Source organism: Emys orbicularis, chromosome 1 (assembly GCF_028017835.1).
Source record: "Emys orbicularis isolate rEmyOrb1 chromosome 1, rEmyOrb1.hap1, whole genome shotgun sequence".
NCBI classification, from domain to species: domain Eukaryota; kingdom Metazoa; phylum Chordata; order Testudines; family Emydidae; genus Emys; species Emys orbicularis.
The window spans coordinates 348,012,945-348,039,799 of record NC_088683.1 but is presented as its reverse complement, the minus strand read 5'-3'; the positions used below and the strand labels follow the sequence as shown (position 1 = coordinate 348,039,799).

The following is a 26,855-nucleotide window of genomic DNA, read 5'->3' as shown; positions in this document are numbered from 1 at the left end:
TACTAGTTGCTACATAGGCCCCAGTTCAGGACAGCATTGAGTACATGTCACTAGAACGTAAGCATGTGCTTAAGTGCCTTCCCGAGCTTATGAATTTTCCTGAATTGGCAGACAGAGCTCCCCACTAGCATGAAGGGCCTGATCCTGAAAGCATTTACAATTGGGTCTAGTGCTTACTGCCATAATTTGTCCTGCTGAAGTCAATGCAACCACTCATGTTACAAAGCACTACTAGTAGTATATATTTGCAGGATTTGGCCCTTATTTAGCAATGGGACAGTGGGCCCAGTTTTGTAAGCCCTTCTGTATGGATTGACTAAATAACCTCTTGAGGTTCCTTTGAGCCCTACTGTTCCATGATTCTATGACTGAACTGAGGTCCTAAAATTAAACTTTTTCAAAACCTAAAATCAATAGAAATAGTTTGATATAATTATTGTTTAAAATTTCCAGTCAACATTTTCAAACAACACACATTTTTTTGGAGTGTTTGAAACTCAAATCGTAAAATATTGGACTAGAATGTGAGATTCTGACAGTGAAACTGAATAGAAAAATAAGGTGAAATGGGCTCATTTTTGTTGTCCAGGTTGAAATAAATGTAAAAAGTATGTGTGTGTGGGAATCATAAACAATAAAAAGTATATTAGATATTTAATCACACAATCACAGAATCATAGAAGTGTAGGACTGGAAGAGATCTCAAGAGGTCATCTAGTTCAGTTCCTTGCACTCAAGACGGGCTACATAATAGACCATTCCTGACAGATGTTTGTCTAACCTGTTCTTAAAAACTTCCAATCATGGAGATTCCACAACCTCCCAGGGCAATTTGTTCCAGTGCTTAACTACCCTGACAGGAAGTTTTCCTTAATGTCCAGGCTAAGCCTCCCTTGCTGCAATTTAAGCCCATTGCTTCTTGTCCTATCCTCAGAGGCTAACAAGAACAATTTTTCACCCTCCTCCTTGTAATGTACTTTAAAACTGTTTTTTTGCAGCATTGTTACACTGTTGTCTCATATTTAGCTTGTGATCCACTATAACCCCCAGATCCCTTTCTGCAGTACACCTTCCTAGGCAGTCAGTTCCCATCTTGTATGTGTGCAATTGATTGTTCCTTCCTAAGTGGAGTACTTTGCATTTGTCCTTATTGAATTTCATCAGTTTACTTCAGACCACGCTGCTGTTTGTAAACATAGGTAAGGAAATTTGTTTTCTAAACTATTATTTTTACCTCCCCAAGTAACTTTTTAATATTAGGTTTTTGAAAAAATAACCTATCTGAAATTGAAAAGATTTTTGGAAAAGTGATTTGTTTTAGCCGGTGATTTAATATTATTTCACTATTTCTATTTTTGCTGATAAAACATCCACTTTTTGAGAGCTGTTTGTTGCAGGTGCCACAGCCAGGTAAGACTGTGAAGTTATATAGATCATTAATTTCCCTTGTTTGTTTTTCTTAGATATGTTCTAAATTCCAGTACACATGCAGCATAAAACATGGGAAAGAAGAAGAAAAAAGAAAATCCGGTTGGGCAGTTTAAAGAAGCTAGATCATCTTTCCCAGAAGCTCTGCTGGCATTTCAGTATGTTTCATAAATTTAAATTCTCGAGTTGTATAAAACATATGTCACTTGTAAAACAGACAGCAAATAGCACTTACCTCAGTCAGTCGAAATATTTGCTGTTTTAACACGGAGAAATGTGATGATTGTGATTTTTTAATATTATTTTGTGATACAATGTACAGATTGTAAACCTGTGCATATGGGAAAAAAACATTTAAAATGGGTCAAACATTTTCTTTTTTCCTCGGGTTAGAAATTAGGAATTTCGCTTGCTTGAATGTCCTCAAAAAGTTTTTTTTAAAGCAACATATCTATACACTTGTACATAATGGGCTTTTTGTCTGTTAATAGTAAATATTTGATAAAAAAAATCTTGAAGTTGACATCTGGTTCTGGTAATTGTACATTTCTAGGATTTCCTAGACTTCACATGGATATGAAGTCACTAGGCCAGATTCTCAGGGCAGGCAGTTTGGTCCCCTGGTGCAGCGCAGGGTGGGGCACAAAGGAGGCTGTGAGATATCTTTACATCCCCCAGATCCTCATGCTGCCAGGCACCAGTCTGGTCCAAAGAAGTAACAGAGCAGCTTCAGGGGTACTTAAAGTTGTGCCACTGCCCAAGACCCTACGGGGGCCGTTCTGGGAGCTGGGAATCACATGAGCTCAAGATGGCACTCTCCCTGTGTCATCCTTAGGCTACCCATGGAAAATCCCATAAAATAAAGAGCAGCCTTAATGGGATAAATATCCAGCCCACAGACATTCTTCAGTGAATATAAAGGACCTAATTCTGATCTCACTTACAGCAGTGTAAATCAGAAGTTATTTCATGTAAAATCAATAGTTATGCTGGTGTAAAACCGATGCGAGTGAGAGCAGAATGAGGGTCAGAGATTCCTCTTTTAAAGCCCAGTGATAAAGTTTTCTGAAAAGTTTCCAGTGCCAACAAAAACCCTGATGGATCCTGTTGAATCTCACAAATATACCTCCTAAAATAGATAATCTAGAAATGATCTTCCCCAAATCATAGACTCCTTCCTTTCTCTCTTGTGCTCCTCCTGGATTTTTTTTCAAAGACAGATTCAAATTACCGTTGCCTTGCAGTTAATGAGTCGTCATTGCTTTGAAGTATTAACAAAGATCAAAAACAGCAACAAAATAATTCTTAGGAGTCAGTGTTATTTAGCATCCTCAGTAGAACTAGAGCCCAGGGCAAAATTGCAGCCTTAACAGCTCTGTCTAAGCATCATTGGACTACAGATAAATCACTCCAGGATTTGAGAAACAGATGGAAAGTTGGTTACAAAGAGACAGCATCGTTGGCCCTGCCTACACCGGAACCTTCTGTCAGGTTACTAACTGGTTAGTGGCACATGTGGCTAAAGGCATTATTTATTTGCATTCATCACACTGATAATAATTTGTTACTGACTGGTTAATCTTAAGCATCTGAATCCCCTGCTACAAATAATGTTCAGTTCCTGTAACTGGTTGGGAGCACATATTTTACTGTGTGGCTGGACACCCCAACTGTGCCTCTGTAACTAAGTTTAGTCCTCCCTCTTCCCATAGCTATGCAATCAGATATCCCACAAAATCATGTCAAAATGTACAATCCCTGGTTATTATGGATAACATCGTCTGATGGCGGCACAGAATCCATCAAGACCCATAGCAGATTAAAGGCCTGTTCATGCTACAACTTTGAATTGAATCTGTAACCTGTCACTGGCAGGGTTGGCTCTGAAGACAGTTTGTAGCTCCACACTTCCTGCTTGGTTAATCAGCATAACAGTTAACAGTATTTTTTCCCTGCTAGAGGCATATTTGGAACTTGGTTGCTTTCTTGTAACCAGTTCAGCACACTATTCCCGTTTTCAGTGGAGATAGGCCTCCCAAACCGTGTTTGTGTAACCAGTGTGACTGATCTTACTTCCTAGGGAAGGCATCCCAGCATGCCTTGCTCCCTGCATCTGTCTGCATGTCCTTGAGGCATTCTGTTCTTTGTTGAGGCAATAAAAGATAGCTGAACGGATTTCTCCAGCGTGCACTTGTATGGATTCAGGTAACCTGCCTGGTAGGTGTGGCCACACAAACACAGATGTCATGATGGCAGAAAAAGCTGCTGTGTGGACACAAACTAAACAGTGTTACTTGCAACCAACCAGTTATGGTGACTGTACCTCTAAGTTACACGGTCATGGTTAAAGATTGTAGTTGTGGACATGGCCACGTGGAAAGTTCCTTCATTGTAAGCTACTTGCACTGAGAAAAGCTGCATGTTTGGCAGCCCTCTGTTGACTTTGAAAATGATGGAGGGAAAGCCCTAAAGTGAAAAATGTTAAAGCAGAAGAGAAGAAGGGAGGAGAGAGGAGAATATACCAATATATTATTAAATAACCTGACTTACTAGCTGTCTGATTTTTTTGGAAGATGAATGACAGGAGAACAAGTTAATATTTAGCTCTGTGACTTTTATCAGACTTAATTTGAAAGGAAAACCCCCCCAGCAGCGGGCAAACATTCAACAGTTCACATCAACATTTGAAGAATAACAAGTACTAGTTCAATGTCTGGAAAAGGAACACAAGGCCAGACAGCAGAATAGCAGATGCCTACAGATCGAGTGTATTTTGCCAGAGTTTGCAGGACTTTGTGTAGGTTTTCTGTAGAACTGTATGAACTTTATTTAGCATTTTGCAAGGAGCACACTGGGAGCTCCCATAGAGTAACAGACCAGATTCAGCTGAGTTAAGATAGGGATGAATATGGCCCAATAAATCAACAAACAAAGCAATATATCATCCCTCTAAAAAACAGCCAAATATGTTATTAGGATGAGAAAAACAATAGCTTTCTTTTCAGTTCACAGTTTTGGCAGTTCCAACATCCAAATAGATGACTCATTTGTCAGGAGAGTCTTCCATTGACATGGGAATTGCACTAATTTATTTTTTAATCTCCTAATACCGTAGTGGGAGATATGCACATCTTATTTTTTTCCTCAGTACCTCTGTAAATCAGAGCCTTAACATCTGCCTCAGTTTTCTTATTTGTAAAAATGAGCATAATGATACGTAGGAACCTACCTCTCAGGTGTATCTTGAGGATTAATTTGTCAAGTTTTAAAAAACTTCCACATCTGCTTTTTCTCCCTTGGGTTGAAATTTCCTACTGTTGCTGTTCATAGATTTTTTGCTATTCTTTGCATCATTAATAGAGTTTCCTAATTCAATGATAGTAGCAACTCACTTGTGAACTAGTGGGGCCTTGTGATGTGCCACAGGTGAGTTACCAGACCATTTTGGTACTGGATTTTAGTGTGGTTTAATACTGCTCTCTACGTATTATAAAATATTGCATGCAATATACATTATTCCAGAAAAACAGTACCAAAGAGATTGTTAATCAAGCATGTTCACTAGTGCTTTGAATCTGACATTTTAATAGACAGCACTTTCAGGGTAAGAAAGTTACGTATAGTAACAAAAAACCCTGAAAATGTATTATACATCTACATATTTTTGATACTGAAAAAACAAAAACAGAGACATTAATACCATCCGATTGGCCAGCCTTGAGGTCCCATTGAAGCTTCCTTCACCCATTATGATGGAAATTAAGATCAGCATCAATGTTCAGAATAGCAAAATAGACCAGAAGAATTTTGATAAAATGAATGTAATTTAAATTGTAAATTAGTAAACAATGGGCATAGCATGCTGCCGAACCATAATCTCTTTGATCTGTAGTACATTTTTACTGTAGCCAAAGACTCCTCCATGTCTTCAATATATACTTTCCTCTTAAAATCCTTAAAAAGAGGATCTGAAGAATGCCTTGGAGCAGATACTCAGAGTGGCATATTGATAGCAGATGATGCAATGCTGATAACTTGTAACGTACATGACTAAATCCAGATCAAACTTATTAAGGGAAAAAAAATCTCTTTTCGACTCAATACACACTAGTAGGAATGGGGGAAAAAAAGAGAATGATACTTTTTGGAACAGTAGAGGATCTAATTGTAATTGGTTACACATGCCTTTTTTGGGCCCCAGGATAAGACAGTTCTGGAAAGAGGTATGACATAGATTAAATATGGTTTTGGAAATTAACATAACTAGTAACCTAATATATCTAATGTTAGGAGATTTCAGATCTTGAGAGAATTGGCTGTGTCTACACTACAGATTTCTGCTGGTGTAGCTATATTGGTCAGGAATATGAAGAGGTGAGATCCCTGACCAACACAGATGTGCTGAAAAAAGGCAGTAGTACGGACACAGCATATACTGGCAAAACTGCACTTTTACTGGTATGGCTTGTTTCACGCAGGGTTGTGTGCATGGGGTGCGTGGAATAAGCTATCCTGATAAGAGCACAGCTTTGCTGGTGTAAGCTATGTTCACACCCGGTAGTGTTTTATGGGTATAGTATATCAGTATTCCTATATACTTGTAAAGCACTCTTACTGTAGACATAGGCTATATGGACCACTGGAAAAAGTTGCCTTTACGAGATCAGTGGATAACCAAAACAAAACAAAAAAAGAAGTCATCCAGCAGGAGGTATGAATGTTGTGAGCTGGTTCACTGGGCTAGGCTTATCAGCAAATTCAGAATAAATTACTTTTCAGGTCTGAGCCTGCATTTCTTACTTACTCAGCGCTCCCCTGGAAGCTAACAGAAGTGTGGATGAGCAAGAAATACTGCATTAGGCTCACTGGGCCAGATTTTCAGAAAAGTTCTGCTCCCATTTAGGCACCAAAGCAAGTGGCCAGATTTTCAGAGTTCAGAATGTTGCATGCGGAGCTCTCTTGAAAATCTAGCCATAAGTATCACAGTGGGAGCTGCTGGGTGTAAAGCATTTTTGAAAATCTGGCCCCAGCTGTGGAAACAGCCCTTGAAAATGTGGCCCAGTGTTTGCATGATAAACTAGATAACTGGACTACTATGCCTGTCCTATATCGGTACAGTCAATACAACAGAATGTTATACATCAGCATACCAAGGTGCTTTGCTGTTAGACCTGCAGTCAGTATGGTTTATTTATACTCCTAATCCCTCCTCTTTCTTTCCTGTAGAAATAAAATTGTAAAATAGGAAATGCAGTTTCTTAGGCAAGTGCCACAGGGAGACTCATGGAAGCAGCTCATCAAGGTTTGGGAAGTTCTTCTTTCAGTGACTGCACATTTCATTCCACTGTAGGCTTGTGTGCACCCTGTGAACAGTTCACCATGCCCCCCTGCATACGGTATAAGAGGGCGAGGCCCTGAACCCCCTCAGTTCCGTCTTACCACTAGTGGCGGTTGCTGGAGCAATTCCAGACTTGTTAAGTCAAGTGCTTCCCTCATTTCTTTCTGTATAGATCCTGTCTGTGGTAAACTACTACTACGTTTTTTAGTGCTAGGTTTGCGTTCTAAGTCTTTTTTGACCACTTTTTATCATTTGGTACTGGGATTGGTACCGGAACGATGCCTCGTTTGCCGGGGTTTAAGTTCTGCCAGACATGTGTTAAACCCATGCCGGTCAGCAACCCACTCCCACCCTGCTTGAAATATCTGGGAGAATCCCACATTAGTGACAGAGGTCACATCTGCAAAAGATTCAAGCTCTGCTCCAAAAAGATAGAGGAACAAGACTCAAATGCTTGCTCATGGAGGCAGCGTTTTGCCCCCCACCAGAATCGTCACGCAGGGAAACCACCCCAAGTTCATCAGCTTCACTATGGAGCACTCAACAAGAGATGTCTGTGGCTCCTCATTCCCATTGCCAGTTCCGAAGAAAAGACTTGGGCCTTCCTCAGGTTTGGTATCTCTCTTGACTATGTTGGTACTGAAGTCAGACAGAGGCGGAGACTCTACAGAGCATTCAGGGAAGTGGCTGTTCCAGGAACACTTGTCATCTCCCAAAAGGGTATTGCCGCCTCCCGAGCCTCTGCCAGGTCTGCCGAGGCCAGCCCCTGAAGACTTTTGCGGAGCCATCAAATAGTGCCACTCCCAACCATGCTGGAGGCATATGCAGCTGCAAGGGACCTGCTTAACCTCTCAGTACTGGTATCACTGGCAGGTAGAAGGTCTGCAGCTGATACTGATGTCTACGGCTCATACCTCACCGCATCGAGATTCTGTAGTACCGCTACCCAAGCTTCCGCAAAGGCCCATGCTGTGGAGAGGAAAGCCTCCAGTGATTTTCCTGGCCCCGCCATCCCCAGGCTCGGACTACCTCTCACAGTCCCATCTGGATCTGCCCGTAAATTGTCAGAAGTATCTGACTTTTCTTCTTCGGACTCAGAGGTGAGGTCATTTGTATGCCATCCAGGATGGAGAAAATACCCCCCATAAGAGACTTTGGGACCATAGGCCGTGCAGCAACCTCAGCATTGACCTCCTTCTAAAGGTCAATTGCCCAGGCAAAGATGGGTTCCAGGCCCATACCAGTGGCCGTATTGGACATCATGGGACGTCCCCCCTCCAGCTAGGACCTCCCCTCAGCCATCTCACTCGTTATCATGCACCGAAGATATCCGCATTGAGTGCACCATTCTCCAGGAAGTGGTACTGAGACTGGTACCAAGCAGCCAGAAATCACTTGGGCAGCTTCTCCACCGCAAGTCATAGACCAATCACCACCTCAGATGCCTATTGCTTCCTCGTCCTCATCACCAGACGAAGCTATTGAGCAGTCAAGTGACTCACCACTGCCAGGGCTCATCAAGATCTTTTAAAAAGAGTGGCCTCTGTACTTAACATTCAGGCAGAAGAGGTGAATGAAAGCCCTCACAAGTTGGTGGACATTTTGGTGTCAACTATCCTGGCCAGGGTGGCTTTACCAATTAATGAAGCCACCATGGAGCCAGTCAGGGTTCTTTGGTAGACACTCTCCTCCTTGCACCCCAAAGCAAAATGAGCTGAGAGGACATGTTTTGTCTCCTCTAAAGCCTACGAATATTTTCACACTCATCCTCCCACCCCTGCCAATGAGCAGGAAAAACAGCACAACAAGCTTCCACACTGAAAGGCAAAGACTCAGAGACTGTATTTGTTTGGTCAGAAACTTTATTCCTCAGAAAGTCTGTGACTTAGGATTGTAAACCAACAGGCACTCCTGAGTTGCTATGACTTGACCCTCAGGGAGAAAGTTATAAAATTTAAAAACAAGTTAACAGAGGACTGTAGACAGGAGTTTGCAATAATGGCTGACGAGGGAAGCTGGTCTCCAGGACCGGTCTCCAGGACTGTTTGGATAGCGCAGACTCAGATGCTCGAACCCTGGCACCAGCTATTCCTATGAGAAGAGTGCATCTGGCAGCTATTTCGGCCTTCCATGTCTCAGTGGATAGTAGATATCTTTCCTCCAACCACATGGTCACCCAGTTCCTAACAAACTTAGTCAGATTGTAACCCCACATACAAGATCCCTCTTTGGGATCTGAACTTAGTCCTAGCAAAGTTGATGGGACCAGCCTTTGAGTTCCTTGCAACTTGCTTTCTCCTTCACCTCTCTATAAAGATAGTATTTCTTGTGGCAGTTACCTCTGCCAGAAGGCTGGACGAGTTGAGAGCCCTGGTTTCAGAGCCCATCTCTCCCCTCATCCAAAATTCCCCCAAAGCAGTCTCTAATTTTCATGTTAACCAGGCAGTCTATCTGCTGACCTTCTTCCAAAACCCCATGTGCACAGAGATGAGGAAAAACTTCATTCATTGCATGTGAGAAGGGCTTTAGTTTTCTACCTAGGGTACTGTTCTTTAGATCCTCCACGCAGTTCATTGTGATTGCAGACAGCGTTAAGGGCCTACCAGTTTCCATGCAGAGAATCTCATCCTAGATCTCTTCTTGCATTTGTTTGTTACCAACTGGCTAATAAACCCCACCAGTTAGAGTATTGGTGCATTTTACTTGAGCACAGGCAACTTCGGTGGCTTTCCTGGCACAATTGCCGATTGTAGACATTTGTAAAGTAGCGACTTGGTCATCAGTCCACACTCTTATGCCATTTCCCATCAGACCAGAGAGTCCCAGTTTCAGACAGATTCTCTTATAATCACTGTTCAGTTAGACTCCCGGCCGACCTCCATGCGAGTTTGCTTGTGAGTCGCCTACAGTGGAATGGACATGTGCAATCACTCAAAGAAGAAAAAGTGTTACCTACCTTTCTGTAACTGTTGTTCTTTGAAATGTGTTGCACATGTCCATTCCACAGCCCACCTGCCTTTCCTCTCCTTCAAAGTCTATCTGGTCCGAAGAAACTCAGGGGTTTTAGGGCAGCCCTGCCCACCTATACCAGCATGCCGGGGTGTGTGGCACTAGCGGGAGCTCAAGCCACCCTGACTGGTATTGCTGAGGGAAAAAAATCTCTGACAGCTGTGTCTGGGGCATGTGCACACCTACCGTGGAATGGACATGTGCAACATATCTTGAAGAACCACAGTTACAGAAAGTAACAGAGGGTCCTGTGGCACCTTTAAGACTAACAGAAGTATTGGGAGCATAAGCTTTCGTGGGTAAGAACCTCACTTCTTCAGATGCAAGTAATGGAAATCTCCAGAGGCAGGTATAAATCAGTATGGAGATAAAGAGGTTAGTTCAATCAGGGAGGGTGAGGTGCTCTGCTAGCAGTTGATGTGTGAACACCAAGGGAGGAGAAACTGCTTCTGTAGTTGGATAGCCATTCACAGTCTTTGTTTAATCCTGATCTGATGGTGTCAAATTTGCAACAAAGACTGTGAATGGCTATCCAACTACAGAAGCAGTTTCTCCTCCCTTGGTGTTCACACATCAACTGCTAGCAGAGCACCTCACCCTCCCTGATTGAACTAACCTCGTTATCTCCATACTGATTAATACCTGCCTCTGGAGATTTCCATTACTTGCATCTGAAGAAGTGAGGTTCTTACCCACGAAAGCTTATGCTCCCAATACTTCTGTTAGTCTTAAAGGTGCCGCAGGACCCTCTGTTACTTTTTACAGATTCAGACTAACACGGCTACCCCTCTGATACAGTTACAGAAAGATAGGTCACTATTTTTTTATCTAGCAATCAGTGGCCACATGCTAACCTCTGCTGTGCAAATTGTGACAGGGCTGGTGAGAACAGCAAGCTTGCTGTGTGCTCTCCACAGCCTCCTGTCCCCCAAACAGCAAGGAAGCCTTCCACACAGTTGGGGTAACAGCCTTTCTGCATGATCACGTCTGGTCTGACCAAATATCTGCACAGAAAGTTACTGCAGGCCAAACTATTAAATAATTCCCTCTTTTGCAGTTACAAGTTGTGTGTGTATATGCACAAGCATATGTTTGCGTGTTTCAGTGCAGCCCACCAGCAGGGAATGCATAGTTTGTAAGGTGTTCAGGAAGCCGAATCCCCAGCTGTTTCTGCAGGGAGCAAACTCCAACCCTTGGCAGGACAACTTAGAAGAATCTGCGAATAGACACCCATGGAGTTTCCCACCTCCCACTCAAAATTCTGCATTGAAGAGGCATTGGCCTATTAGGGAGACAGCATGATCCTGGGAATAGGGAAGCTGACAGAGTCAAGAGACCTGGGTCCTACTCTTGACTATGTCATTTGCTCACTGTGTGATGCTGAGGAAGTCACTTAACTGCTCTGTGGTCCAGTAATATGGGGATAACCATGCTTACCCACCTTAGCAAAGCAATTTGAGATCTACAGGCAAAAAGCACTAACTAGTATTTGTATCTAACTTACTTTAAAATAACTACTCGCTCCCTCTCTCTTCTGTAGCTGTATTATGACTCTTCATACATGCTTCTTTCTCCTCAGAATTCAGATAAAAGAAGAGACAATTGATCAGCTTCTATTTGAACTAAAGCAACTGAAAGAAAAGAACAAAAAATATCATGAAAGAGTAAGTAAACATGCATCTCTTTCCCATCTCATGCTCCCTAGTGTATTTTAGCTAGTAAACTAAATCATGTGTCATTGCAAACTAAATACTGTAGTTACAATAAGTGTATTGGTAGCAATTAATATTTTGCAAAGCCTAGGTTAGTGGGCTTTTGAAAACAAGGTTAGTGAATCACTTTATATGCTTAAGGAGGTATAATTTTGTCATTCTAAATTATATGTAACAAAGTGCAGTTCTGCTCTAAAAATAACTGTAAAAATGGGTTGGAGGGTATAATGATTTGGAACTTAGTAAACAATTCTGTGGCTGTTTGACAAGAAGAAATAGAATCCAACTCCCTCTCTATTACCCATGCTGGCTGTGCAGGGTTAAGAGGAATAAAAATCAGTATGATCTTATTTCTGTCATTTAAGTGAGCAGATAATGACTCTGAATACAGATCTGTTGAATAAGAAGGTGCCATTTTTATAATCACTTCTGATGTAGTGGAGTTGCACAAGTGAAAATGAGGGACTAGTGTGGCCTTCAGAACCTCAAATATAGTGACAAATGAGGAAAAGAGCTCAGCTCAACTCTCCAGGCTGAGTTTGCAACGTTGCCAGATAGAGAAATAACTTACTTGTAAATTAACCACATGGAGTCACTTTAGAAACAAAGAAAGAAACATGGAACCCCAGGGTACTAATTTTACATGGTCACTGTTCACACTTCAAAGAGAAATTTAGTACAAGGCCCAATTAGGTTGATATCAGAGCACAGTGAACTTTGAACTCCAGAAATATATATAATGTATTGATCAAGAGAGACTCTCAATGAAATGAAAGAGTTGGACCTTGGCAATCAAACAGTTTTGCAGACTAGGCTTCTTCCAGAAGGTGAAGTGGACAATAAGGTCCCTATCCTCCCCTTGCCCTCTGTTTGTAGCGCTTTACTAAGTGATAGAGTGTGATTAGGCCACTGATTTTAAGTCTCCTCTTAGGAGAGCTGTAGCTTCATGTGGCTGGTGTTTCCCAAATTCCTGCAGCATCTATTCTCTTCCAGCTGTGTACTGCTGACATCACTGGGAGCAGCTAATTTGGCTCTGCTCTCCACCGACAGCTGTAGTCTCTTGTGATTTTTCCCCCTAGTTAGCAGCCAACTCATGGTCTCTCATGGGACTCCTTTCACTTTTTACTTCTTGGAGGATATTTTAGAGTATGCTGCAGTACCATTTGTTTCAGTTAGCCTACTTTTGACAGCGCTTTGGGCTCCCTCTTTTTTCCACCCCATTTCTCTGGTCAGTTGGGCATTGATCCTTTGAGAAGCCAAGTGTCTCTGATGCTTTCTGGCTGTGTATTTTATTGGATTCCCATTGTTATGTATTTGGCTTGTATAGTACTTAGATCTCTCATGGTGTGGCATTGGAAGCAAACTCACTAAATTGGTAGCTGTAGACTGTTTCCAACTAGAGTTTGGGCGACATGATAGAGAGACATGGTGTAGTGATCTGAGTATAGACACGGGAACCAGAAAACCCCGGAGTTCTAATTTTGACTGTGATGCTAATTTTCTTCTGTGGCTGTAAGCAAGTCATTTAACCTTTCACTGTCTTAGTTCATCATGTGTAAAACAAAGGTGATAGAACTTATGTGGTATGTTGTTATAAGGAATGTTTGTATGGTGCCCAGAATTCTGCTGAATCTAAGCAAATAAGTCAGTAATAAGTATTATTGTTAAAACGCAACATGCAGCCTATATTCTCAGCAATGGGAATATTGAGCAGACTAACAGTCATTTGTTTCCCTTTTCCTGGTGGTAACAGGCTTGTGCTTAGTTAGAAACTTCTGGGACTTACAAAACACCTTCAACTCTACTTTTTGCAAGGGACCATGTTGTCACAGATCCAAGTGATATTTCAATTTGTTACACAGGAAGAGATTTTAAACCCCTTTTATTATGTATCTTACTCTTGTTCCTCTCGTAGAATGACTATCTGAAGGAAGAACAGCTGGGACACATCCGCAGTCTGCTAAGCAACTTGAAAACACAGGACAAAGAACTAGAGCAAAAGGAGGTTGTAACCAGGGATGATGTAGAGGCAGCAATGAGGGAGAAATGGCAGTATGTTAAGGACCAAGAACTGCTTCTGAAAGGTGAGTAGTAAGTTAGTTATGGAAGTGCAGTTTGCAGTTTTCCATAGTTAGGATTGAGTTGAATTTTGTACTAAAGCAGCACCACCTAACCCCAGTCTGGTGTCAGGCTAGCATTTTCCTCAGTTTCCCCTCACTCAAGTTGCATCTCCCAACCTTCCAGCCTGGTTTGATTGCTACAGTGTTTTGGCCAGCAAAGTCAGTAAAGAAAAATTCCCTGAAGGGTATCCACATTGAAAAACCATGGCACGGCCTTCCACCCTCAGTCTCAAACTGGGCACAGCCCCCTCCTTCCTGAGGGCTTTGTCTTTTCATCTGATTTCAGAACTCTTCAGCTTGCCCTCTGGAATCAGCTTTCCACCTTCCCTGGCTCTGCTCAGTCTCTTCCCTCAGACCATCCCTATGGGGGAGCAGGGCCCGGACATAGGCGCTGAGTTTCTAATCTGCCGGGGAGTGCTCCCCCCAGCTCTGCCCCCATTCCACCCCTTCCCCCAAGGCCCTGTCCCGCCTCTTCCCGCCCCGCCTCTTCCTTGCCTCTTTCCACCCTGCCTCTTCACTGCCAAGTTCCACCCCTTCCCCCAAGGCTCTGCCCCCCTGCCCCGGCTCTTCCCTGCCTCTTCCCTGCCCAGTTCCGCCCCCTCCCACAAGCACGCTGCACCCCCGCTCCTCTCTCTTCCCCCTACCAGCGCCTCCTGACGCTGCGAAACAGCTGATCCGTGGCAGGTGGTAGGTGCTGGAAGGGGGAGGGGAAACGCTGATTGGCGGGGCCCGCCGGTGGGCAGGAGGGGCTGGGGGGAGGGGGAGGTTCTGATAGAGGGGCTCTTCCTCGCCCTCCCCCCGTCACTCGCCTCCCCATTTGCCTCCTCACCCCGCTCGTCTGCCTGCCTCCCTCCCCTCCCGCATGGGGCCTCAGACCCTCCTTTGGGGGGTTCGTTTGGGTCTCTTCCCAGTCTCCAACAAGCATCAATTCCCAGCACTGGCTCTCCACAATCCTCTGCCTTATCTCCACTTCAGAAAGCCTGATTTAGCCTCATGACCTGCCTCTCATGTGACTTTGCTCATTTTCTCCACGTGGGAAAGTGAGTGAAGTGTGTTACTGGTGGGACTGGACCCCTCATCTTCACTTAAGGGCCAGTCACCATGTGACACAGAGATTCAACCTATTGGTTACATAGAAAGAATACAGCTTTTCCTCCCCAAAATTACAGAACTTACTCTTTGAGTATAGAATTAATTGTCTGGGAATTTACAAATAAATCAGTAAATCCGTTTATTGGTTTGAGTTATAATTAATTTTAAATGATTCCTGTAAGAAATTAGGCACCCTGTGTTGGTCCTTTTATGTCTCAAGTTATAATGGAATAATACAAACTCTTCAAATTTTCCATGTAGTTAAAACTCATTGAAATGTTGTGCATTGACTACATGCAGAGATTTTTTGTTAAGATTAGTAGCCATTTATTGCTGTTATGCTTCACAGCTGAAAGTTTCTTTTTCCTCAGAGGCTGAGGAATAATGTTCTACTACAGAAATTCCCAGCACTGCCCTCTTTCGAACTGGCTGCCGTTTCCTATTGTTCTTAGTAGGACTGGTGCCCTCAGTTTAAAATGGTCTCTTTCAAAATGGCCATGGTCACCTATTGTTCCCAACCAGGTGAGACCAAGCTGCCCTCAGGGAAAATGGTGGCCCCTGAGAATGTAGAGGGCCAGGATTTTGTAATAAGTTGTAGGATATGAGATTTCCTCCTCCACTCCCATTGAAAGCTCCCTAACTGAAAAAAAATTGATACAAAATTGATTGATAGAAAAAAGGATTCACCTTTCTGGTTTTGTTATTTTAATAGAGCTACACTCCAGGATAAATGAAGTTGAGCATAAACTACTGGTAAAACAGGCTGAGAAGGATTACTGGTTAGAGTACAAAAATGTGGGAAGTGGAGAACATGCCAAACAGATCAAGCTCCTAGAAAATGATATCCACGGACTCAAAGATGACCTTGAGCAAATGACAGGTCAGTTACGGCAAGGTCAATACAAGTACAGATAGTGCATAAATAAGCTACAGTCTTCATTTGCAGAAAGTAATTTGTGCTCAGACTAATTACATCCATTTAAGCCAAAATATTTAAACCTATATACCTGTTTGTAGGCAACTAAATAAAAGCAACATACTTTTCCGAGGTGCTCCACTGAAGTTCAGGGAGTGTTGCAGGTGTGCAATACCTTTGAAAATCAGGCTGCTTTTACATAGGTGGCTAAAAACAGATTATGGAGCCTAATTTTATGAACCTTAGTTTGAAAGTGTTGGTTTGTGCTACTGTGCTGAGTGCTTCTCATCGTGTACCATGCTTCACAGGGTTCCATTTGAAAGCTTCTTTAACACAGGAGAAATTTTAGATCATTTTTGGGATTGGTGAAATTCAGATCTAGCATAATCAGGTGCCCATGGAGCTTCACCTGGTTACGTAAGAACTGAATTTAGCCTACTGGTAACAAAGTCCTGTATCTGCGGCTTTGCAAAATCCCCAACATGAATATGTGCAAATTCAAGGCACAGTTTAAGTTCTGATGGAGCATATGTAAGAGCTTAGATATAGTGGTGTGTGCTCTATAAAACCATTATATAGATTCATTTGTATAGAGGACTTTTAAATAATATGCCAGTTATTTATGTGTTATGTCTTATTATTTAAAAAAAAGTCCTGATTTTTTTCCCCCTTGTAACACTCTTAGTATTCATTACCACAGCCAAGCAGCTGGTAGTGACAGGCAGCGACACCACTGTGAGAATGGTCCCAGTACAGTCGGTGCCAACCATTACCAAGCATCAAGTGCTGCAGATAAGAACCATTCAGTTATTCTCTTTGTCTTCCCCAGGGTAATTGTTCTGAAAACATACTTTATCTTGATAAAGATCTGAACTGTTTTTCCTATTGCATATTAGCCTGTCAGTTAGTATTTTAAGTAATTACCAAGGAAAGACTGGTATTTTGCACTTTGTCTTTTCCCTGTTTTAAATCAGTTCAAAATGTTATTGCACCAAGATGTAAAGCAGAAAATAGAGTGAACATTTATATAGATTCATAGATCTTTAAGGCCAGAAGAGACCATTATGATAATCTAGTCTCTTTCATACAGTGATTCTTGCATCTAATCCAATAATGTGTTTGAACTAAAGCATATTTATAGAAAGATTTACTATTATTTATATTGCTGTAGCATTTAGGAGCCCTAGTCATGCACCCAGGTCCCCATTTTGCTGGGTGCCATACAAACACAGAACACAAAGACAGTCCCTGCCCGAAGGAGCTTACAGTCAAAAGCTAAGATAAGAGACAAAAGATGGTGGTTCTTTGGGTGACTGCACATGTCCATTCCACTTCAGATGTGTGTATGCCCAATGCACAGTTGTCAGAGATTTTTACTTCAATGGTACCCATCAAGGTGTCACATGTGCCCTTGCACTGCTGGACCATGGCAGAAATGGCCGAGCTGCCCTCAACATTCCTCAGTTCCTTCTTATTGCCTGTGATGGAGGTTGGAGCATTCACCATGCTACTACAAGCTTTCCCTTGCTTCTAGTGTTGTATATAGTTGGTACTTGATTAACAGCTAATAGTTTTAGTGTTAGGATAGTTTAATAGTAGCTTTCCTTTTATTGGGGTACTTTTTTGTACTCTTAAGTTCCTGCCATTTGGGAACAGTGATCCACACTCCAGGTGCCTGAAGTGCCTAGGAAAACCTCATGTCCAAGACAAGTACCAAATATGCAGGGACTTTAAGTCCAAAACTACAGAAAGGATAGTAAAGTCAGAGTAAAATACTTTCTGATGGAGGCAGCCCTATGCCCATCCTCAGAGCCTCCCCATTCACAGCGAGTACCGAGCACATCTGCCTTCAGATGTTTTATTCTGGCCCTCAAGCTCCTGCCAGGGAGCGGGGTCTGGGGCTTGCCCCGCTCTGGCACTCCAGCCGGGGGCTTGCCCCGCTCCGCATGTGCTGTGGCTTTGTGTGGCTCCCGGAAGCAGCAGCATGTCCCCCCTCCGGCTCCTATGCCTAGGGTCAGCCAAGGGGCTCTGCAGCTCCTATTGGCCGGGAACCTTGTCTAAGGGGTCCGCGAAAGGTTGTCATTACCATAGAACACTGGTTTTCAACCATGGTCCATGGACCACTACTAGGGGTCCGCAGACTATGTCTAAGGCCTGGTCTACACTACCCGCCTGAATCGGCGGGTAGAAATCGACCTCTCGGGGATCGATTTATCGCGTCCCGTCAGGACGCGACAATCGATCCCCGAATCGACGCTCTTACTCCACCAGCGAAGGTGGGAGGAAGAGCCGTCGATGGGAAGCCGCGGAGGTTGATTTTGCCGCCGTCCTCACAGCGGGGTAAGTCGGCTGCGATACGTCGAATTCAGCTACGCTATTCGCGTAGCTGAATTTGCGTATCTTAAATCGACCCCCCCCCCTGTAGTGTAGATGTAGCCTAAGATTTCCAAAGAGGTTCACACCTCCATTCAAAATTTTTTAGGTGTTTGCAAATGAAAAAAGTTGAAAACCACTGATCTAGGCTATATTTCCCTAGTTTGCTTATGAGAAGGTCATGAGAGAGAGTATCAAAAGCCTTACTAAAGTCGAGATATATCACATCTACTGCTCCCCACCCTCAGTATCCAGAAGGCTTGGCAGCCTGTCAGAGAAGGATATTAGGTTGTTTCGACATGATTTGTTCTAGGCAAATCCATGTTGACTGTCACTTATCACCTTATTATCTTCTAGGTGCTTACAAATTGATTGCTTGTTTATTTGCTCCATTATCTTTCTGGGAACCAAAGTTAAGATTTTGATAATGATTCCCCAATGACTATTACTTTTTGAGATTTGTCAGTTGGCCAGTTCTTAATCCATTTAACGTGTGCTCTATTAATATTGTATAGTGCCAATTCTTTAATCAGAATGTCGGGCAATATGAAGTGAAAGCCTTACAAAAGTCTAAGACTATATCTACACTACAAGCTAAGGGTGTGATTCCCCTGTTCATGTACATATACTAATCCTAGCTTTCATTGACCTAGCGTGAGTATACACAGCGGAGGCATGGCTGAGCAGTGCCAAGTACGTACTCACCATTTTCAGTTGGGTTTGCACGCCTTTGCTGCTGTTGTCTGTGAGACCAGGGCTACACTGTTATGTATACTTGCACTCTCTCTCACTGAGCTATCACAAGTCTGTGTACATGAGCAGAGGAAGCACATACCTAGCTCATAGTGTAGATATAGCCTATCTGTATAGGATATAAAATCATACAAAGCACAGGACTTGGTGGTGATGGGGGCTTGGGTTAGCCACCTGGGTACGTAATCTGACTCCCTCTCGGATTTGTACTTGCATTGCTCACCCAGGCTGAAGCCTGTGCCTCCATATCTACACTACTCTTTTTACCCATGCTAGCTAGAGTAAACCTAGCATGGTACACTTCCCTGTGCTACACTCACATCCTCACTGCAATATCGACATGCTCTAAAGAGATGCTGGCTGTAGAGTCCCATGAGCTCAGTAACACCGAGTCAGTTATCTCATCATCTGCAGAGGGAATCAGTGTCACCTAATGGCTTCTGCTTTGCTTTTGAAAGAATATTATAGACATACTCTGGAAACGACAAAAGAAAAAATGGACAGATTGGTTGAGAAACAAATGAACGAAAAGAAGGAATGGGCTACTGAGGTACTTTTTCTGCTTTTATACTGAATGCTAATCGTGTCTTGATTAAAAATACTCATTCTCGTCTTATTGATTTTAAACTGGATTAAAAAAAAAAGACTGGCATGGGCCTTCATTAGTGGAATGACAGGGTATCTTATGGACTGGAACAGAATAAAATGAACTGTAAAATATTTTGTTGACCAGTATTGTCGTGCTCTTCATTCAAAGAGCTTTTACAAAGGTCAGTAGCATCATCCCTATTTTACAGTTGGGGAAACGGAGGCACAGAGGCTCACTCAAGAACTTGACATTTTACTGGGAATTTAATTTTGAAAAATAAAAATTAGTGAAAATTTCTAAGTGTGGGATTTACAATAAAATGTTGAATTTGTAATAAAAAATACAGAAAGTGGCATGTTTTACATTTACAGACAAATGTTAATGTCCAAATATTGATATTTCTCGCAATTTAAAAAAGTCTCAACAAATAAATGTAAACATGAACATGCGGAACAAAAAAAGGCAAATACAGAGTTTCAGTTTAGAATTTCAACTTAAATAACATTTGACATTTCAAAAAATCATGAATAAGTATTTTCTGAATGCTGTCTTTGCAGAAACAAAACTGGCAATGATCAAAGCCCTGTTCCTGCAAACACATATTCTTAGTTTCAAACATGTGAGTAGTCCCACTGAAGTTAAACATGTGCATAAGTGTTTGCAAGTTTGAAGCCTTAGTATGTTCTTTTCTTGAAGTTTTATATCATATTGTTTTCTCACTCAAGAATTAAGATTGATCCAAGAGTGGACCAAAATGGTCAGAAAGTTAGAAAAACATTCTTCAGTTTTCTGTAGTCTAACAACAAACTGTTAGATTTCATCAATATTTGTGGGATCTGATTCTTCTCTCATTTATACCAGTGTTAGTATCCAATCAACAAAGTGATCTATGCTGATGGATTTGTATGTCCCTCAGTAGGATCCCACACTTCATTAGATCCCTTTGAAGATTAGAGGTTTAGCTTCACTGACTTCAGTTAAGTTACTCTTGATTTACAATGGTGTGAGAAGAGAATCAGACCCATGGATTGTAAACATGTGATGCTAAACAAGGGATTCCTGTTAGTTCATTTCTTACATGAGTCAATAATGAAGACAAATCTCTGATCCTGCAATCAAATTCACTAGTACGGACCTCTGTACCTGAAAGGAGCCCCAAAGGATCAGGGTCACAACACTGAATTTGTGGTATTGCCTTCCTTCCATTGCAAAAGTCTGATTTCACACAGATAAGATTATGACTTCAGTGCAGGATAAATCAGAAATAGCAGATATGGAGGGAGGGAGAAAGCTCTTATTTAGGGAAACTCATATCAGAAATAATAACTGGTCACAAATTGCATTGCACTGGAACATCTGTGAGGAATAGCTGATTTGAGGGCTAACCCTCCTGCCTACTCCAAGGCCGAGCCTCTTCAAGTCTCACAAGAGAATGGTATAGGGGAACCTTGCACAGTTTCTAGTTCCCTGTGTGGATATTTCCTGCCTAGAGGATATTACTGCCCATTAAAAATGTTTTCCTCAAGTATGTGCCATTGTCAAAGTTCTGTCTTCAGAGAAGATCTGAAATTCTGTTTTCTCAGAATGCCGTAAAGCACATTGACAAAACCAGTCACAGGGAGATTGAAGAAAACGAATGGCTGAAGGAAGAGGTAAAAGCAGTATCTGGTTTTTCACGCCATGATAATTAGGGTTTGAATTTAGGGGTGGTCTGTAGTCATCACTTTGCTTCTTATTGTAGGCTTCTAAGGACTTCAGCGAGAAAGGTGAGCAGGATGTTGTCCTAAGTAAGCCACAGTTGTGAGGGAAAGACAGGTTCTCTGTTTGTGACATCAAGACGTCAAGATGCATATCCTGTCACAATTGCAGTGACAGCCAGAATCATGGCCCTGCTAGTGACTACTAGCATACAATCAACTCCATACAATCAACTGTTTAATAAGTAGAAATGTACGAGATCATCCAGTATACAATTTTAGGGCTCAGTCCTTCAAACATTTACAGAATGTAGTTTAAATTTGTATTAAAAGCCTGGTGCTGCAATATTGCAATAAAATAGGCACCCGCTAATTTTTTTCCGTGGGTGCTCCAGATTCCAGATGAAGTCTCACCAGTGCCTTAACACTTCCGTGTCTCTACTGGAAATACCTAGTCTGATGCATCCTAGGACTGCATTAGCCTTTTTCACGGCTGCATCACATTGGTGGCTCATAGTTAAGGCTACGTTTTAGTCATGGGTATTTTTAGTAAAAGTCATGGACAGGTCACGAGCAGTAAACAAAAATTCATGGCCCGTGACCTGTCCATGACTTTTACTATATATCCCTAACTAAAACTTGGGCAGGGGGGCTGCAGGTGCTCTGGGGGAAGGGGGTGGACCGGGGATGCCACTTGTGCTAGGGGAGGTGGCCTGGGACCCCTGCTGGTGCTGGGGGGGGGAGGGTTGGCGGGGCTGGCTCCCTACCCGGCTCCGTGTGTCCCTGCAGCTCCTAGGCAGCAGAGGGGCCAGGGGGCTCCACATGCTGCTCCTGCCACAAGCGCCGGCTGTGCAGCTCCCATTGGCCAGGAACCGCAGTCAATGGGAGCTGCGGGGGTGGGGCCTGCGGTCACGGGCAGCGCGCAGAGCCCCCTGGCCCTTCTGCCTAGGAGTAGCTACAGGACCATGCCGGTGGGAGCCGGGGAGCCCCCCACGGAGGTAAGTGCCCCCTCACGTCCCACCAACCTCTAGCCCCCTCCCACATACCCAAACTGCTGCTGCTGGCCTACGGGCTGCCTGCCTCTGGCAGCCCCTGAGCCAGCACCGGCCGCTGCAGAAGTCCATGACAGACTCGCAGCCTTACTCATAGTCATCCTGTGATCAACCAATACATCCAGGTCGTTCTCCTCTTGACCTTCTGTGTTGTCTAAGGCAACAGAGGGAGCTACTGTGAGACAGGATAAGAACTCAGGAAGCTCCAGGATCGTGACCCTTTGTGCAGGTCCCCCTTTCTTTCAAGATTACCTCATGTTTTTCTCATCTGCGACAGGTTGAAATGTACCGAAAGGAAGTAAGTGACTTGGAAGCATCTGCTCAGCTACTAGAAGAAGAAAATATATATATGATTAGGAGCCTGTTTAACTGCAGACTTCAAAATCTTAAAATATCGGGGTAAGAATGGTTCCATTTACAGACCTAGGCCCAGATCCTCAAAGGTATTTAGACACCTAACTTCCATTGATTTCAATGGGCATTTGAAGCCTAAATACCTTTGAGAATCTGGGCCCTAGAAACTACTTCTGCTGCCTCCACAGCCATTCAGTGTCCCTGGGCAGCAGAACCAATGCAGCTTTCCTATTCAAAAGAGGCAGGATTTGAGGATGTTGGGGGTGTGATTTGAAGCTCAGCTACCTTGTGACTCTGTATGCACCAGCACATAGGGATCAGGATGTGGGGGTAGCAAAACTGGATTATCTCCTGCTGTACAGATCTCCCTTTGCCGCCCCTCCCACCCCCCCACCCCCCAAGGCTCACAATTTAGGGTTGCAGTCCTATGGTGCTCGGAGGAAGAATTCCTTCTTGCCACACCTCCCCCTATATCTAGCTGTGCAGGCTGGACAGCTCCTTATTGTTGGTTCAGATATTTGGGGGCGTGAAGGCTAATGCTCTAATTTAGTTTTTTCAGTCCCGAGTACTGCAGATGACGTGCCGTCCTAAGCAGAAATAAGGAAGAGGCTCTTGCATGGCACTGTAAGGGTACATTGCACGGCCTGAAGTTCCTTCACATCTAATGGCGCTAACTTATTCCCCAAAAGAGAATTAATTTAGCATATGTGGTATGATAACCTCTGGTGTTACACGCTATGTTTATCACTCATCTCTTTACTGTCCCTGCCCCGGGATTTCAGCCCTGCTGTAGCAGTCACATCTTAACCACAAAAGGGGGTCTCTAACTCTCCTTGCTAGAAGAACCTTGGACTGCTTCTAAGTGAAGACTTTCAGCTCTGGTTTGGACTGTGTACTGATCCGAGACTGCATTTGTTTTCTTTGAATTTTATGGCAGACTTGAATTAGGGATACAAAAGAGCATAGTCATTAAGCTACCTGGCTGCCTCAATCACATTTTTAAACCATTGCATTATTCTGAGCTTGTGGTTAAATGTTAGCTGGCTTTTCGAGTACGTCTTTTCTGAAAACAAGGCATCGTTAATTGTTCCAGTTTCTAGGGAAATATGTTCAGAGCTCTAATGTCATGTTTGTTTGTTTTTAAATTTCATAGGCATTTATTTCTTACCCAGGGAGCTGGCCTGCAAGTTCAAGGAGAGGAATTGCTTAGTGAGGACTTGGAAGGACTACAGTGTAGAGATTATGCAGGTAATGCACATGTCAAGAAGTCATGGAACTTTATAAGTAATCTTACATTAAGTACTTTTTGTCTGCAAAGTCCTTTGAAAACATTCTAGTGTACATGGTGATCATTTCATCTACCACTGAAATGCAGTTACCTCGGGGTTAGCAGCCTGCACAGCAGCTCTACATCACAGTGCAGGACAGGAAGAAAATAATACACTATTGTATTAAGTGAAATAGATATTTAGGTCAGTAGGATATAGTTTCCCAAAATGGAACTGGGCCAGGCCAGGATGCTAGGATCAACTGCCTTGTGCAAAAAGATGCCTTGGATTTTTACTGTCCACGAATCATCATATACTGTCTTACATCTCATCCCAAAGATGGTCCCTCCAGCAGTACAGTGGCCCATGGTCTAAGAGGATGGTTTCAGTGTGTCTGTCCAAGACACATGCGGAATTAACTGTCAACTTGAGAGATTTTCCACTGGATTGTGCGATATACAGTGGTGCTATGGGTAGAGCAGCAGCATCTCAGCGGCTTGCATGTGCATTTGGCATAAAACTATTTACTCTTGTCCATTGCTCTTTTTTTACCTGTCCATAGTGTATATTTGGGAGTCTCCCTGGCAACCTCATAGTAAAGATTACAAACAATTTCCATGATAAGCCTTATTTCTAACCTTCACAAAGTATAACCCCATTAACATCTCATTGGACTTCCCCCAAAAAGCAAAGACAGATGCTGGAGATGAAAGCACCAAGAGCACAGCACCCCTAGCCATAGAGAAGGAAGTGTTTTCAGATACTCAGTCTGAGACAGAGGCCGAGAAGCAGGAAGACAGCTATGAGGATCTGTGGGGAGAGCCAATGGCTCCTGCTCTCAACTACCTATTGTATGAAGATGAAAAAGATATCCAGGTAAAGGATAAAATCAATGGGGCTTCTTTCACTTACTGTGGCACTAGCTTTTTTAAAATCAGGAAATGAGCTACCAGCAGCACTGTTATGGTGAAAGGTGCTGTTGGCTTCCACATTTGGGATTATAGATATACCGTATAAGCAGCCAGGGTGACACTCCCCATGAAAAGAGTTGGAGATGCTGCCATAGAGACACTGCACCCCAAGTGCCATTAAGGGTAATGTGTGGGTTCAAGTGCTCTCCTTTGTCTGGGCCTTAGACCTTTCTGAAGTTTGGGTTGGGAAGGGTAAATGGCCAGGCCACCTCTTCCAGACCTCACTCTCTGCGGGGAGGCTTGGGCTATGTCTACATCGCACTTTTCTCATTAAAACTTTTGTCGGACAGGGGTGTGAAAAAGACACCTTGTCGGTGGGAGACACCCTCCTGCTGACAAAGCTACCGCCCCCCACTGGGGCTGGTTTGATTTTGTCGGCAGGAGAGCTCTCTGCTGCCGACAAAGAGCGGCTACACGGCACACCTTACGGTGGCAAGGCTTGAGTGGCACAGCTGTGCTGCTGTAAACTGTGCAGTGTAGACATAGCCTTGGACTAGGGCTTCCCAGGTGTAAGTGCAAAGGGGCACAGAGTGTATTTAAGGCTATTGAATCCCAGACTGAGTTGGCAGGGCTGGCAGTTGGAATGGGAACCTTTTTTTACTTGTAAACTAAGCACATTTGATATGGAAATTGTTGAACATGGAACCCCTTGAGGACATCTTTACCGAGTCTCTTTAAAAAGGAAAACAGTAGTCTTCTGAAGTGCCTCTCTTTTGCCATGCAATTGCTGATGAACAACAATATTCCCTCTCTCTTCTGCAACTCCAGGAATACTCAAAACTGGGTCCCCTGGGGACGAAACTGATGAGTGCAGTGGGAAGAGCCATGCCTATTCATGAAGAATTGAGAGAAATGTCAAGCAAATGCCAGTTTGAAGACAGTTTTGATACCTATAAATCAGAGGGCCACATCACATACCGCATGATCAAATCTGTATTTACTTAGGAACAAAAGGTCCTGGTTGGTTAAAAATAGACTAATTTATATTGCTCATTTAGAAATGTAATTTGAAGTTCATTAAAACTTTGATCTGTTTTCCAGGTAATCTGTGACACAATGCTTTATGGAAGCTCTTTTCTTAAGTACCTAAAGCATTAGATTTAAATATTACACAATTGAAATAGCTGGCTGCATTAACAGGAATGTCTCTAGATGGCTAATATAAAGGTTTCTTTCCATAGTACTATAGACGGTGGGCATGAACCTGCACATTCCTTGTGCAATGTAAACTCCCACTAATGTAGATGGGGTGTAGCTAACGCAGGATCAGGGTCAATATTTGACTTCTATGGTCCCTACTTGCAGTCTTCCAGATACAGAATTCTAGTTTGATTAGACATTACAAACAGATAAACGTAGGCTGACATAAAAGGTGGAAGCTGCTAAGTATTTACTACTCGGTTTAAGCAAAGTACAATATGTTGAGAATAATCCAAACTATTGCCAAAATATTTGGTTGAATGATTTTCTTTTCACCTCTGTAAATCGAAGGATCAGATACATTTTAATAAATGGCATGAAATTAAACTGCAACACCAGAAAGTGGATTTAAAAATGTATATATTCTTCAATTAAAGCAGGGGTCTCAAACTCAATTTACCTTAGGGCCAGTGCCAGTCCTCAAATCCTCCCAGTGGGCCAATGTCACTCATGCCGCCCAGAACTCGCCCCCCCAAAAAAAACTCCACCCCCCAAAAAACCTCCACCTGCCTAAGGCTCTGGGACGGAGTTTGGGTGGGGAAGGATGTCTGGGGTAGGGGATTGGAGTGCAGGCTCTGGGAGGGAGTTTGGGTGGGGGAAGGGTCTGGGGTGCTGGCTCTGGGATGGAGTTTGGGGGCAGTAGGGGGTGTGGGGACCAGATGCAGGCTCTGGGAGGGAGTTTGGGTGGGGGAAGGGTCTGGGGTGCTGGCTCTGGGAGGGAGTTTGGGGGCTGAGGGGGTGTGTGGGAAGGGGGTGCAGGGCCTAGGAGGGAGTTTGGGGGCGGGAGGGTGTATGTCACTTACCTGGGGCTCCAAGGCGGGGCGGGCAGGCCTCCGTGCGCTTCTGCCCCCAGGCACCGCCACCACAGCGTCCCATTGGCCGCAGGGGCACAGCCTCACCCCGCCTCGCCCCTGGGCCTCAGGGAGGGGCCGGCAGCCACTGGAGTGAGCAGGCAGATGCCGTTCAGAATTGCTGCGCTGCCG

The 26,855-nt window shown here is 43.4% G+C and overlaps 1 protein-coding gene across 1 annotated transcript; it reads left to right on the top strand.

Moving 5' to 3' along the window:
* Window positions 1-1,500: 1,500 nt before the first annotated feature.
* CCDC83 (coiled-coil domain containing 83) lies at window positions 1,501-25,617 on the top strand. Its single transcript, XM_065397426.1, has 10 exons — window positions 1,501-1,586; window positions 11,355-11,439; window positions 13,403-13,571; window positions 15,412-15,579; window positions 19,200-19,291; window positions 20,914-20,982; window positions 22,357-22,478; window positions 23,587-23,681; window positions 24,390-24,577; window positions 25,441-25,617. The coding sequence occupies exons 1-10, from the start codon at window positions 1,501-1,503 to the stop codon at window positions 25,615-25,617; spliced, it is 1,251 nt and encodes a 416-aa protein (XP_065253498.1).
* Window positions 25,618-26,855: the final 1,238 nt, after the last annotated feature.